The following is a 16,399-nucleotide window of genomic DNA, read 5'->3' as shown; positions in this document are numbered from 1 at the left end:
CAGCATGCACAGAAATGGCACTGTGCATGTGTGACTGGATTGAAAGTGAGGTCTCTACTCATTTGCATATGCGTGGGTCTCAGGATTACAAAACACGGTGAATTTCTAAGTGTGGACAATCTTAGTTTCTGAGTTAGGCAGATTCTCGTGTGTATCGTTAGTTTCAATCTCGACTCTCATTGTAGAAAAAGTAGAAGACAACAAAACAGAAAAATCCAACACAACTCTGTACAATGTACATATCTATGATGAAACAAAAATATCATATGCCTAAAATCACATAAATTGATCAAGTAGTGATATTTTTTAAATAAGAAAACCACATTTTACAAGTATCCGAGAAGTGATTGTTTCACCCACCATTCTGAAAAAAAAAAGTTACCTGAAACGTAGGGAAATAATTCAACAATAATTCATACTTAAAAATGATTTCTTGATAAAAATGAAACTATTTGATGAATTTGTGATTTTTGGAATATGACATTTCCCCTTTGTCACATGTATGTAAATAATTCAGATTTTTCTTTGTTTTTGTTTTTTTAATATAGGGGCAATTCTAGACAAGAATTGTTTGTTCTCTTGTTTGACTGAAATTCTATGAATATTTAAATCCTGACACATTTTATTGATATAAATAATAATAAATGTTTTTTGCAAGGCTTCTTTGGAGGTGATCCCGATTGAAAGTGCTGACCTCTGGTGGGCCGGAAAGCAGTTGTTGCGTGGCAAAAAGTTGGGTGATTTTGTTGGCAAGAATGAAAAAACAAAAATTGTGGCTAAACTTCAGAAGGTAAGCAAGTAATCTTACGTCTATATTGTATTTAAAACTCTCCATTTATTGTTTGTTATCTTGTTTTTGTGCAAACTCAATAACGTCACTTAAGCAGAATTGGAAGATACCGGGCAAATCCTTTATGACATCACAAAGGATTGTGTCAGGCATGAAAACAACATAATAAGAAGAGTAGCAGAAACTTGCTATGAAGTGAGTGAGATAACAAGATATTGTTGTTTCAAAACAGCTTATCTTGTATATAATTGTGTTTATTGGTTGTTTTCACTTGTGGAGTATTTCATGCCGGTCTCTAAATAATGTCAGATCATCAGGAGAGAATATGCGCTGTTTTGGAGACTCCCTGGCTTAATGTTTTTTTGTGCATATTGGCTTCACCTCACTGGGGAAGGCTCTGAAATCGTGTGTATTCTCTCCTGATGATAGTGTTGAGTATGAAAACAGTTTGTAGAAACTGAGAATGAAATCGTTTTGACTTTATAAATGCTTTCTTTCTCACATCCAACATAAGTATTAAGTTGGGAATCAGAACTTGTGTTGTTGGAGTCAGATTTTTAAAACCGAATTGGGAGGCAGAAATTTTTGTAGACATCTCTCCTTCCTCTTTCTCTGAGTTAGGAAATCTGTGTATGGAATCAGTAATTTCGGTTCTTGACCAGAATTTTCCCTACATTAAAAAAAAACAAAAATTCTTCCTACATTAAAAAGACAAAAATAAAGAAAAATCTGTATGATCTATTATGCCTATGACGAAACAACAATATCATATTCCAAAAATCACATAAATTAATCAAGTAGTCTGATTTTTAAATAAGAAAATAAAATTTTGTGAGTATCCGAGAAGTGACTGTTTAGCTCCCTCCATTTTGAAAAACACTTCAAAAAACAAAGGAGATAACTCAGCAATAATTCGTACTTAATATATTTATATTGTAATGCCTACAAATTTCAATTATTGGTTTAAACATGATTTTCTTTTATACAACTAAAACTACTTGATTAATTTACATGATTTTTGGAATATGATGTTTTCGTTTCATCACTGGTATGTACATCGTACAGATTTTTTTTATATTTGTTTTTTTTTTTTAATAGAGGCGGAATTCTGGTCAAGAACTCAGATTTCTTTTAATCGAGTATTTTAAAACTGAGTCAGAAGTCAGCTTATTAATTTTTAGAAATTTTTCTTGCCCAAATACCAACCTCTGCTTTTTGTGTGCAATAAAGTGTTTTTTGGAATGTGAGTTTTTGTTTCCAAACTTTGAAGAGTGTTATGTTAATCGCTTGTTTTCTTTTTTATTTATCCAGGTGGGCCAAGGGGCTCCCTGTCGAGAACCTATTATTAGCGAAGATGAACAGAAGCAAATGATGGCTTATTATTACCGAAAACAAGAAGAATCCAAGGTAGGTATAGCAATATGTCTGCTGCGTACATGCAGACTCTTCTTTTCACTCGTAGACGGAAGGGGTGCACGATTAAAAGATATTGCTTTTATTTCTTCAATAATCAGCAAAATCATCAGCAGAACATGTCTACGAAAATGTAGGAAAAGAAATTATTCATACTATATTATTCTTGAATTTTGACTTTTGCCTTGAAAAGGCCTTATTTCTATTATTACCTTGAAATATTCTTGAAAATATGAAAAAATAGCCTTGGTACCCGGCGTTGCCCGGGTTTTTAGAGGTGTGTGTTGAGCAAAAAAACAAAAAAGTGGTTGTAGGCTCGAATCTGTACCGCGAAGTAGGAAAAGAACATGAAAAATAAAAAAAATGCGTGATGTCTTTACTGTTGCACTCATCGTCAAACTGGAAGTGACGTAGGTTTAAATTAAGGCTAGTCAATCGAAAAGAGGGAATGACTTTTGAAAATATCAGCGAAGAAAGCAACCCCTCCCTGTAAAAAATTTCCCAGTTGAAGGTGAAGGAATTAATATTTTTAGCCAATTTTTCGATATTTGTCGTCCGAAGGTTCGAGCTTCAAAACAATACCGATCTCGTGAAAATGCGTCGCCTCTGTCAAAAGTTTTAGGCAGACATACATACATACATACATACATTTAAACAGTTAGATGAGTTTTATATTATAGACTAGCGGGGGGTACCTGGTGATGCCTGGGTGTCTTGAGGTAAATCAAAACTCTAGGGGTTAAATAATAAAAAAAAAATGGTTTGGTAGGTGAGTATGAGGATTGAACCTGTACCCTGGAGTTGGAAATTAATGTGTGAAAAAAAAAAATATGTGCGACGTTAACCATTGGGCCACCGCGACATACAACATAGACAGGTTTGAATTTATTTATTTAACTATAAAAACAGGCGTGTGCAACAAAAGTTAACTCTGCTGCTTCCATTTGACCTAATTAAGAAGGTCAAATAGAAGTCACGCAGCGTTTGGGTTTGTTTACTCAAATTTGACTGTTTTTTCCCCCCCCAACAGATGATATACAAGATTGATCAAAGCTGATTGCTTGTGGACGTTTCCCGGCATGATGCCGAGAAACCTTACTTAGATTTGAAAAAGCCGAATCAACACGTGAGAAGCCAAAATAGCAATAATTTTGTAAAAGTCGATGTAAATAAATCTAGATGCGACGCACTTTCCCAAATCCTAGATATTATTATCTAGGACCTATATAAACAGTTGTAAGTGATCGTAACGAACCTGGGAGCGTGTGCGAGAAAAGCCTTTTGAAGACATACACAAAATGGTCACACACATTTAGCCTTTTATATATATAGATGTCTTGAAAATCGTACTCTTTATGTCCAGTAAAAATTTGTGTTACAGGATTAAAAATAAAATCGAAATGAATACTGTTAAATTATTTTATAAGTATCAATAAAAATAACATTAAACTATTTTTTAAATATTGAAATAAAATCTAAATACATTGTCTTGAAATTACATATTACTTTCTGGATACAAGAGTTACGTCCCTTTATTACAAAGCTACCTGATGTTTTCCATATGATAATATCTGGTAATTTTGTGATAAAGGGACATAACACTTGTATCCACAATACGTGAAATTAAAAATTGAAAAGTAAAATGAACATAGCATAGACCAATCTCAAGGGGCAAAATAACATTTAATTGTGCTTGATTGGTCAAATATAAGTGGGTCAACGAATATAAATATGATTGTTGACAGGCATATTGTTTTATATGTAAACTAGCCTGGGTGCCCGGCGTTGTCTGAATATTTGGAGGTGTGTGTTAAGCAAAAAAAACAAAAACAATAGGAGTAGTAAGTAGGCTTGAACCTGTAATGCGCCGGAGGAAAAAAAGACATTGATGCACCTACCGCGGTTGTGACATCACGGGATATCGAAATAATGCCTTTTATGCGATGTCGTTTACATGAGGGTTGAATGACTTGCAAAAAAAAAAAAATGATCCTCCTTATAGAAAACTACCCAGTTGAGGGTGAAGGAATTAATGTTTTTGGCCAATTTTTCGATATTTGTCGTCTGAAGGGTCAAACTTCAAAATGATACCAATCTCGTGAAAATCCGTCGCCTCTGTTGAAAGTTTTAGGCAGACATACATACATACATACATACATACATGATGATGATTGCAACGTCTTGTCAGACGAGTGCCACTCCCTCAGACATTTAAAATCCATGAGCTCAAATGTCTGAGGAAGTATCTATACAAATATGATGTTACAGAGTCTTAGCTTTGTACGACAGCTAAGTCTTTCTCTCGGTTCAAAATGTTGAGATCCAGCAACAAGCAAGAGCAAGATAGCCAGCAACAAATTAAACTGCAGATCAGCTTAATGCGGGTACTGGTCTTCCGCTTTATGGTTTTTTAAATCAGAGATTTGCTTCTCCTAGAAAGGTTGCCTTCACCACGGCTTACGGGAACCCTCTCTATCCCAATACACATATACACACACAAATATACACGGTGCTAGTTGGCCGTTGACCCAGAAAAAGAGTTCATTCGCCCTTACATACATACATACATACATACATACATTTAAACAGACAGGTGAGATTTATATAAGAGAAGATGAAAATGACTTTTCCTGTTATCAATTATTAAGTTTTTGGTTTATTATATTATTGTTTATATGTCAAATATTTTTTGAAAACTTGAATTTTATCTGGAAAAGGCCTTGAAAAACTTTAAAAAGCCTTGAAAATGGACATTGAAAATCTGTACGGACCCTGTATATATTCACTGCGGCCGGTCATTCAAGATGCACTTTTCAGTCTATATAATTGTTGAATCTACTTTAGTCACTGGTCTATGATATATACACATTGACAATGAATAAAACACAACACAGCTGATCTATAAAATGATATTTTGGTGTTATTTCACACTGACAAATAGCTTTGGATTTTTAAGTTATGATTGGTGTTTTGACATCAGTGAAGGCGCATAGGGTTGGTGTGGATGTTGGCAGTGAAGAAGTGTCAGCTTGTTCTCTCTCGTTGATCGACTGCACCACTTTCTGTTTGCGATGATTTATATTAACATTCTTTTCCCCTGGTATGTTTAATATTTCCCCATTGTCTATTGTCTCAAATCCCTTGACCGATATCCTCTCACATATTTCTGGGTCAAATTACTCATTCCAGTAGACAATGGTAGAAGATCCCACATTCCTCCATGGAATCAATCTGCGTGTGTATCACCCATCGAATGCCTCTCTTCCCGGGGTCACCTGGCAATCTAACACTCACACAAGTAGCAGTGCATCTGTTTGGCCTGTCAGTTGACAGAATTGAGGAAACATAAAGAAGTAAAAATAAAAAAAACTTTTTAAATTGATTGTTTTTATGTCATATCAATTTGCACATGAAGGAAGTAGCTGCTTTAAGAAGGACGAATTAGGAGGACACTGCACACCTGTGGAACTCTGTTCCGCTGGCCTGTTGGCTTGTTTTCCAGCTGACTACAGTATGGCCGTCTTCAAGTCCAATGTAAACAAGTTCTTGTTGAGTCGTCCCCTTAAATAATCAAATTCTACCCAACTTCTATCACTAACGATTACTATATCGTTGTCCTGGTGATCACTGTACACTCATCAACTCTTATCTTCAAGTGGTCTTCAGGGCTTGATAAGTTGTGACTTGTAAAAAATAAAAAAAATAAAAGGTTATAGTAAGCTAACATACTTCCTAACTTCTGGCATGGCTGCTACCGGAAACGGTGACAAGACAAATCAATTCCTTCACTTTTATTGTTCTACAGTATTTCTATTGTGAAGCGATTAATGATGAAGATTCCTTTTAGATTTCTTTTGGAGTTAAGCACTATTGAGCCTAGTCAGTACTAAAATGGGTAACCATTTGGGAATTCCAGGTGTTGTATGTGCTCTCTGCTTATCTCTGCATTGTTTCCAGTTGTCCTGGACTTATTACCACTGTACTCAAGCATTGCTAACTTAAAAGTGTGGTTGGGGATTGCGCAACCCTTGCCTAACAATTACACGCTAGCTACCCTTACAGGGGTTACCTATTGTCTTTCATGACTTAACGGAAGCGATGCGATGCTACTTCTAATAGCATTGCAAGCTGCCTCCCTTTACATCCGGGGCTAAATTGTAAAGCAGCTGTTTCTAGAAGTGTCATGTTGTATAATGGTGAATGGTGAGCTCTTACTTACAAATGCCCACCTGTAGAACACTGTTCCATTAGCCTGTTTCCCGGCCAACTACAATATCATAGCCTTCAAGTCCAATGTAAACAAGTTCTTGTTGAACCATCCCCTTAAGTATTCAAATTTTACTCAACTTACACCATTAACAATTACTACACTACCACCTTACATTCATTAACCCTTATCCTCGAATGGCCTTTGGGTCTTAATAAGTGGTGACTCCTTTGTAAAAAAAAAAAAAAAAAAACTCTCTTTCACTAAATGCAATAACAGATCCATGATTAGACAAATCTGCACTCAAGGTGCGTGGATTAGCTGAGATGACAACATTTTCCCATTTAATTGTGCATAGATATATATCTACTTTTAATTTTGCATATATATATATATATATATATATATATATATATATATATATAAGAACAAGTAGTTAATAAAACATGTTAAAAACACTTTGAAAAAAAAACAAATTTATTTTAAAAAAGGAAGCACAAAATAAGTGGGTAGTCCTTAAAGTTTTTCATTTTTTTTTTTTATTGGTCCCTCGACAAAAGGAGTGTAAATTCACTCGTGTTGGTTCGTCCGTCCGCATTTTTCTCAATAACTACGCCTTGGACTCTTTTGAAATTTTGCACAAACATTAAACATGATATGAGTAAAAAAAGTAACAACAGATTTTCGGGAAAAACTCCAGTTGCGCCCATAAAGGTGCCTTTCAGGTTAAAATGGCTAAAATTGGCACTTTTGTGGTCATTAAAAAAATTGATGCCTTGAATTTTTATAAAACTTTCTGAAAAGTTGTAACTAACTGATTTCTAGATAATTTTGTTTGTGTATACTTCGCGATAACTCTTGGGTGTGCCCCAGGGTCTCTTTTAGGGCTAATAAAAGCACTTCATTTTTGGGACTATTTTACCATATTTGTTCAAAATTTTCTGTGTATGTCTATTTAGCAGTTTTGCATGGTGCTGAACTTAAATTTAAATATGTTAAGACCTTGGGGACTTTTGGGGCTAACTGGGGGGTGACAAATGATGGACTAAGTCATTTCTTTTTTTGCATAGTGCAGAACTCAAATTTACATATGTTAAGGCCTAAAACTACACTGTTTGTTCATTTTCACCAGGATTTGACGTCCCCTGAGGACTTTCGGAGCTAAATGGGGGGGGGGAGCAAATGCTGAACTTAGTCATTTTTGTTTTTATGCCTCGTTCACTGTGCACTCATGATGGACCATGAATGCTTCACTTGTTTCATTTCTATTTTTATTTTACTTATATTCGTTCCCAAAAAAAGTAAATTGTCATTGGAATACAAAAAATCTGTGGTCTCTGAATTTTTACAAAGGACTTCAATCCCTTTTATTTATTTATTTTTTTTTTTTTACACCTTTTTACACATAAAACTAAAGTAAAATAATTATAACCGAGATTTGGACTAGTAGCCGTGTTCCAAAATTCACAATGATCGGTTAATTAATTTTAGGGTGAATTCTGTACATACAAATTTTTAAATATATACATTTTTATTGAGTAAGCATATACACTTAAAAAATTTGATGTAGAAAGATGAGAATTAAATACTTATGATAGGGAAATAACTTTGTGCAAAAGTTATCTCCCCTTGGTGTTTTTTTTTTAATTACTCATAGACTCTTAGACATAAAATCGCCATAAAAGAAAAGGTTGCCACATCTCGGCTTTTGAGGGCTGGGTCAATTTTACTTCCATCATTTGCTAAACCGTTTTATCTTGAAATTCCTATTACAGACCATACCATCCATTATTTCTACTGTAATTAAGAAATGCATCCATATTATTTATTTAAAAAAAAAACAACTAATTACGTGATTGGTAATCTCTGGCAACTTGTTTCAGTAGCAGTATCAGAATTTTGGGGAAATGTTCAGGCGAGTCGCCATTTTGAATATACACCTATATTTCTATCAGATTTTAATAATAGTAAAACGTAATTTAAACCCGTAAATTTTATTTCAATAAAACGAGCAAAGACCAAATTTTAATATCATAAAAGCTTTAATAGAGAAATAAACAATTTTATTTATTTTTCCTTCGATTTCTTCACTTAAAATATCACGGATTGTCGAACAAGTAACACAGTTGAATCTTACGGTATATATTTCAAATGGCAAAATGTCACTCACCTGCTCTATGAGTAAGATATGCTTTCTTTTAATCTTTCTGTATGAGAATTTATTCATATTTATGTATTATAATCCATGTATTTTTAAATGGAAGGATTTTTCCAACACACATCGCGACCACGAGTGTATTTCAAGCAACTTGTAACGACACCGGAAGTGAAAAATTATCTCTTACTTATGTACGGAGGCCTATAAGTGTAAAAAAAAACACTAATTCAGAAACCTTAATAATCTCGATATTGGATTATATTCCTTCAAATTTTCCACTTTTAAAGGTTTTCGGAGGCGCTGAAAACGGAAATAACCATTTATATATACGGCAAACGAAACTAGTAGTTTCCAAGATAAAAAATTTTACAAATGGTCACAAAGTGGGGGGTCACTTTTCTATAATGATGTGACGTCAAATGGGCACCCACTTTATGGCCACATTGCAATGAACAGATTTGGCCGTAATTTTAAATAGAAATTACGAGTTTTTTTTATTTTATCTTGCCTTTGATAACATTTATTTGCTTTATTTTTGTTTTTAGACCACTTTCTTTTTAATCTATGTGTACAGACAGAGACAGTAATAATACAAACGTAACTTTTTATCGCCGAAACATTTTCGGCGATAAAGTGTAGAAATTACCTGAAAAATTAATGTTTTTTACTCAAATAAAGTTTAAAAAGTCAAAATAAAATTTAAATACAACTTTCTCATCAGTTACAGAAAGTTAAAAAATACGGGTAGTAAAAAAAAACAAAAAAAACTCACCATTATTCCAATAAAATTCTTTAAAGACTTTTTTTCTTTTTTTTTATATCGAAAAAAAGGAAACCAGGAATTAAATATCAAAATATAAACTGATCGACGATTAATTACTGGAACATTCTAAACAAAAATTAAGCTTCCACGTAAAAAAAAAACAAACAAAAAAAAAACACGTGGTTATCGAAAAAAGAAGGATTTAAATTTTGGACTTTATCGGTAAATTTACAGATAAGTGATATTTTTTGTTGTTTTAAATTTGAATATTTTATTTATTCATGTTTTATCTTCAATTTGTGATATATAAAACGTGCCAAACAAAATTAATTATTAAAATTCTCATAGACATTCCAAAATGGGGGGGGGGTGAATTTATAAAACAACGTTTGTCTAAAATATTATATTTAGTTTATCGGAAAGAGCATAAAATTTTACATTCACCCTGAAAAAAACGTAACAATTGAACGAATAGGAAAATTTTGATAGATTTTTAAAGTTTAAAAATTGAAAAATATTCATCTCATAAAAATCAATTGATTTCACTACGTAACAAAATGGCTTCCCAGAGCGCACGCACGCACTTTGTAAACAATGTTTTTTAAACAATAAAAAATAATATTTCTATTATTTTTTAAACAACTTAAATAGGTTATTTTGGAAGCATATTCTATAAAGAAAATAAATAACCCACTTTAGAAAGAGAAATTACGAGTTTTCTATATTTTAATCGCAGTTTTCTGTTAGGGGTGTCAAAAATTCCCCCAAAATTCTGATACTGCTATTGTTTCAGTGATTAATTGAATGATGTTCGTTCATTGCTTGCATAGATGACCATCATCATGCAATTGTTCTGTGGGTGTGGAGATAACTTGTCGGTCCGATTCAAGCTCTGAAATATCTCCTGCATATGCATCCCTATGGAATGAGTCCGTAGTAGATTTCCTCAATGAGGATCTAGTAAATGAATTTATAAATAAATAAAAACAAATCCGATAGACAATACAAACGTGTACAGTAAGAAGCACTCTGTTGCAATCGAAAGTTTGAATAAAGAGTCTATTGAAAACGCTTTAAAAAAAAAAAAAAACTACTTGATGAAATTACGTAATTTTTGGAATATGACATCTTCATTCTATGACGAGTATATAAAGTATAAATACTTCTTGGGGTTGTATTACTGAACACATAGATTCGATAAAGTTGTCAAAAAACAAATATATAACAAATAAATGTTATCAAAGGAAAGATAAGTTACTTTTCAGCCAAACTGGATATATTTTTTGCGTTTTTATTCAATGTAACATGTTTATTCAGCTCGAAAAACATACAGTGTTTACTGATGTATTGGAAAATTCAAAATGGCCTCCGACTCTCTCTTTAACACGGTAAGCTTGGGAAAAGGTGTTATAAATAATAAACTAGACAAAATACTATTAAAAGCCCACCGAATATATGTCAACCTATGTCACGGTAATATATATTGAGCGAGTTTCCGACAGTATTTTGTCTAGTTTTTTTTCGAGCTGAATAAACATGTTACATTGAATAAAAACACAAAAATATATCCAGTTTGGAATAAAAGTAACTTATCTTGCCTTTGATAACATTTATTTGTTATATATTTGTTTTTTTGACAACTTTATCGAATCTATGTGTACAGTAATACAAACCCGATTTCTTAAATGTAATTTTTGCTTTTTTAATTAAGTATAATCTCTCTCTCTCTCTCTCTCTCTCTATATATATATATATATATATATATATATATATATATATATAAAAGGCAAAAGTGACGTGCGCGTTTTTGTATGTCCATCAAAGGCTTTTGTCGCGGGGTGTTCTCGTGGGGAGGGGGTTACTATGTTTTAGAACTTTTTATATACTCCCTAGATTATAATATCTATGATTTACGAAGAAACGTTGTCTCTAGATTTATTTTGATCGACTTTTATAAAATTCATGCTATTCCTTCATCATGTGTGTTTGTTCGGCTTTTTAGTATAAAAACGAAACTAAATCGAAAGTGAAGGCAGCTTCCCGGCCTTTCGTGTTGGGACGTCCAGAAAGCAATTAGCTTTGATCAATGTCAGGGAAAACCCCTCATATCAGACAATTGCTATTTATTTAGACACTCCCTTTTTGTGGGGAGTTGGTTTTCCCCAACATTGTGGGGAAACAAATAAATGAAACCATGCTGAACTGGTCTTCAGCCAACGTTCATTTCTGCACCTGCGTATTCACTTAGAAAGTCAACTTTTTGATTGACATTGCTAAATTTGAATGCTTTTCACTTCCTATGGCCTCATCGTGTAGCGGTAAGATGTCACGTTTTCTTTCACTTTCTTTTCTGCCTTCACGTGACCGCATCACGTGTTCAAGCCTGCCTGACTACTAACACATTTTTTTTTTCTTTTACACCTCCAAACACCCGGGCAACGCCGGGTACCCCCGCTAGTTCTAAATAAGTACCAAAATCTTTTTTCTTTTTTTATTTTTTAAATAGAAATTATCGGCAGACATGGATGACTCTTACCTAGATGCAAAATGGGCCGATAATCAAATGCTGAAGAAACAATTCCAGGGTCTTTCAGACATCAAGTGGGGACCACGGTGATAAAACATTTTGTAAGTATTTTTTACCTCCATCTTTTTTTTTATTCACATTTGGTGTTCAAACTGCTGCAATTATCCAAGACTCTGGCATGGGCAACATCGAGCGAGCAGTGACTCACACCTGCTATTCATGTGTGTATGTGTTCATCTGTATTGTAATTCAGTCAGTTGGTATTGCTACTAGTGTTGGGACGATTGATCGGAATTGGTGAATTGGAAAAATAAGAACTTTAGGGGTATCGGAATCGGAAAAATTTGTACCGATTTTCTGATGGCAAAACGATTCATTTAGTTGTCTTCGTCTTATTTGATTTTGTTTAGAACAACATCTTCCACTGCTGATAGTAATGATGAAGCAATATTTATTGATTTTAAATTATCAGTAAAGTTAAAACCGATCGATCACATTCATACAAGTATATTTTGATGCTTGAGAAAATATCTGCACATTTGACATTGCAATAATCGGAAATAAATAACAACTCTATAAAATAAAATACGCATCAAGTGCGCTTGAAAGCCAAATCACAACGTAATATTAGGAAAATAAACAAATATTTTTACTTGTTTGAAATTTATCACAAATATATTTCAGAGGTATACTCCATCTTCAGTGTTTTGTTTCTTTTTATTTCTTTTCTTCTTCCTTGCCATGTTGTAAATTTGGAGCTAGGAGTCTGTTTTCTTTCTCCAACTTAACATGGCAAAGAAGAAGAAAAGGAAAAAAACACTGAAGATGGAGTATACCTCCGAAATATATTTGTGATAAATTTCAAACAAGTAAAATATTTGTTTATTTTCCTTATATTACGTTGTGATTTGGCTTTCAAGCGCATTTGATGTGTATTTTATTTTATTCAAATTAAAACAACGTTTCTATATGAACTCTCATTCTTGAACAATTCTATAGTTAAATATTTAGAGATTTATAAAGAATCGGTAAATTGTATTGGAATTGGGGAAAAATATTGGACTCTTCCCATCACTAATTGCTACAGTTTTTTTCCCTTCTTCTTTCAGTGGGAAGACTTGTAACCATTAAATATTTTGTTCATATATTTCTTATGCATTTGAATTTAAAAATTTTTTTAATCTTTGAATTAATTTTTTTATGGATATCACTCCAGACAAAGCATGAAGCTACTTGATGTAAAGTGCTAAAAAAAAAAAAAAAAAATGCTACTTCAAGGTTAAAAACTAGCCAACAATAATTGGATCAATTACAACTCATAAAACAGCAATTCTTCTCTCTTTGTCAGAAACATTGCTCATTAAATGTGAGGACTAAAGGACAAAATAAGTGAAGCAAGTGTTACACAGCTGCCGAAAGTAAACCCAACATCCCTTTTCTATGTTTCTGAATTAATGCCTTGTTTCAGCAAGGTTTTCTTTTTTACCGCTTATTTATGCTTTTACCTGGGCGACACTGGGTAACTTTTCAATTGTATGTACTCTGTGTGTGTGTATATATATATATATATATATGTATGAGAAGGAAAACTCCTATTCCAAACCCGGGTCGGTTGAACTTGTCAGCACTGAAAGGGAGTCTAATCTAAGGGAAACAACTCTGAATGAAAATTCGGAGTGAAGCCCCGTAGGTAGTTACTTTGACCAAACTCTGGCAAGTTTCTAGCAATTCCTGCACTTGGAACAATCTCCAGTTGTCCTGACTGTGTTTTGCCATTGGATCCAGATTGTTTTCCAAGTGAAAGAGTGTGGACAATGCTGCACAAATTCTCTTCACTTTAAACAAATTCACGTGCAAGTCATGATATTGCAGAAGTTGTGGGACGTGGTGACGGGAGAGTGTCAACATAACAGGTGTGGATACACTGGCAGCTACAGCATGCAAACCTGCACACACAGGTGGCTCAGGCTATGTGGTCGTCTTCCTTCAGACCAAAGCAGCAGAGGAACCTGGCAGACTCCTGAGTGACTGAGCAGCCCTTTTTAGAAATGTACTGCTCACTTCCATAGCATGAAGAAAGGGCTAGAAATCACATCCGAGCAAGTTTATCACAACTGGAAGGGATCTAGCATTCAGCGGTCGAAGAACAAAACAATAAGCGATTAGTTCACTTCTCATAGGTACATGGAACATACTCTTATTGACAAACCAAAGGCAAGCAGACCTGAAAGGCGAACTGCTCTAGTAGCCAGAGAGCTAGATCGCCATAATGTAGATATAGCAGCCCTGTCTGAAACTCACAGAGGAAAAAAAGCGGCTATATCTTCCGGAGCGGACGTAGAGAGGCAGGAGTGGGATTCGCAATTAAAACCAAACACATCAGAAAACTGTTTTCCCTACCTGATGGGACCAATTATTATCTAATGACAATGTGCTTACCAGTTGGGATGAGGAGTCATGCGAGACTAATCAGCACATATGCTCCAATGATGACCAATCTGGACGAGGTGAAGGACAGATTCTATGAAGAGCTAGAAAACCTCCTGAGAACAGTTCCTAAAGGAGATAAATTATTCTTGGTGACTTTAATGCCAGAGTTTGTGCAGACTGCCAAACTTAGGAAGGAACTATTGGTAGAAATGTAGTTGGCAAGTGTGACAGTAATGGATTGCTTCTGCTAAAGACCTGCATCACTCATGATCTTCTAATCATCGATACTGTGTTTCGGCAATCAAATAGGAATAAAACCACCTGGATGCACCAAAGGTCTAAGCCCTGGCATCTCATTGACTATGTAATCACCAGAAAGAATGACAGACAAGATGTTCTGATTACCAAGGCCATATGTGGTGCGGAGTGCTGGACCACAGACTTGTTATCGCCAAGATAACTCAGCATTGTAGCCAAGCAGCAGCCTCAAGAAAAGAAGATGGCCAAGAGCATTAACATCTCCAAACTAATAGTGGAAGCAAATGCAACCCTACTTGTGAATAATCTTAATGTCAGACTAACTGAAATACAGTTTGGTTATTCTGATATTAAAGACAACTGGAAAAGCTTCGTGATCACTGGAAATGATTGGACTATCCCGGAAGAAACATCAGGATTGGTTTGTCGAAAACGATGAGGAAATACATCAAATATTCACAAAAAAGTACAAGTGTCACAATGTACTTCAGCAAGATCCAAACTCTGCCTTAATAAAAGAAGCATTTTCGAAAATCCACAATACTGTTTAAACAAAACTGCGCAAAATACAAGATAAATGACTCAATAATAAATCTCTAGAAATACAGAAATATACATGACTCAAAGAGTTTCTATGACTCCAATGGATCACGCACTATCGGCACTAATCCTCTGTTAAATGCTAATGAGACGAAACTGATAACAGAGTGAGCCAATATTTTAGACAGGTGGCCAAAGCATTTCAACTCTGTACCGAACAGGCCTTCCTCAATCAGTGATGAGGCAATCACACAACTTCCACAAATTGATACCAACCAAACTCTTGCTGAGTTGCTCACCATCCAGGAAGTTGAGAAAGCTGTAAAATATCTTTCTTGTTGCAAAACTCCAGACTCTGATGGCCTACCCTTAGAGATATATAAGACAAGTGGTTCCACATTGACAAAAAAGCTACACGAGTAATTCATTTCATTCTGGGCAAAGGTCCTAATTACCCAGAGATTCAAAGATGCATCCCTAGTGCATATTTACTAAAGGAAGGAAAACAGACAGAACTGTGACAACCACAGAGGAATATCTCTTCGCAACATAGCTGGTGAAATTCTTGCAAGGCTGCTACTCAATCTGGAAGATGACCTCCTCCCGGAAAATCAATGTGGTTTTCGTATAGGGTGTGGTACAGTTGACATGGTATTTGCTGCTCATCAACTCCAGGAAAAATGTCAAGAACAATACCAGGACCTTTATACAACATTTGTTGATTTGACATGGTAAACCGGACAGGTCTATGAAAGATCATGGCCAAATTTGGATGTCCTGACAAATTCATTTCACGCATCAAAAAATTTCATGATGGCTCATGTCATAGATGATGGAGAAGCTTCTAATGACTTCCCAGGAGGCCACTCAAGGATAAGGGCTAATGTGTGTATTGTAGTCACTGCGACAATAGCGTGGTAATCGTTAGTAACAGAAATTTGGTATAATCAGATTATTTACAAGGATGGTTCAATAAGAACTTGTTTTTGTTGTACATGAAGACAATATTGTAGTCAGCTGGAAAGCAGACCAGCAGAACAGTTTCACAGGTAAGCAGTTTTTGGAAAGAACCTTTTAGTCTACTGAGTTATACAAGCACACACAAATATTTCTGAAAATGAAACATGATATAAATGTACTTTGTTTATACAATAAAAGAAACAAACAATAAAATTTGAAATTTATTTATTATATATCGTATTTTATTTACAGTTTATAAACAAGATATAACAAATTTATACATACTATTGAACAAACAAAAGTCTTTCTTTTGTTTTTTTTTCATAACCCAAAAGATGGTAAGGTTTTATTGC

The 16,399-nt window shown here is 34.3% G+C and overlaps 1 protein-coding gene across 1 annotated transcript in view; it reads left to right on the top strand.

Annotated features, from left to right (window-relative positions):
• Positions 1–16,399, top strand: part of LOC145263105 (cilia- and flagella-associated protein 298-like) — a 69,040-nt gene that overhangs the window by 20,176 nt on the left and 32,465 nt on the right. The window contains exons 6-8 of the mRNA XM_080120036.1: positions 659–790; positions 2,102–2,197; positions 11,838–11,959. Of these exons, the coding sequence (XP_079976162.1) occupies positions 659–790; positions 2,102–2,197; positions 11,838–11,948 (339 nt within the window). The 3' untranslated portion in view covers positions 11,949–11,959. The remainder of the gene's footprint in view (positions 1–658; positions 791–2,101; positions 2,198–11,837; positions 11,960–16,399) is intronic.

Source organism: Euprymna scolopes, chromosome 38 (assembly GCF_053919585.1).
Source record: "Euprymna scolopes isolate OS-2025 chromosome 38, ASM5391958v1, whole genome shotgun sequence".
NCBI lineage: Eukaryota > Metazoa > Mollusca > Cephalopoda > Sepiida > Sepiolidae > Euprymna > Euprymna scolopes.
Note: the sequence above shows the minus strand (reverse complement) of the source record. Positions and strands in the feature narration are given on the sequence as shown.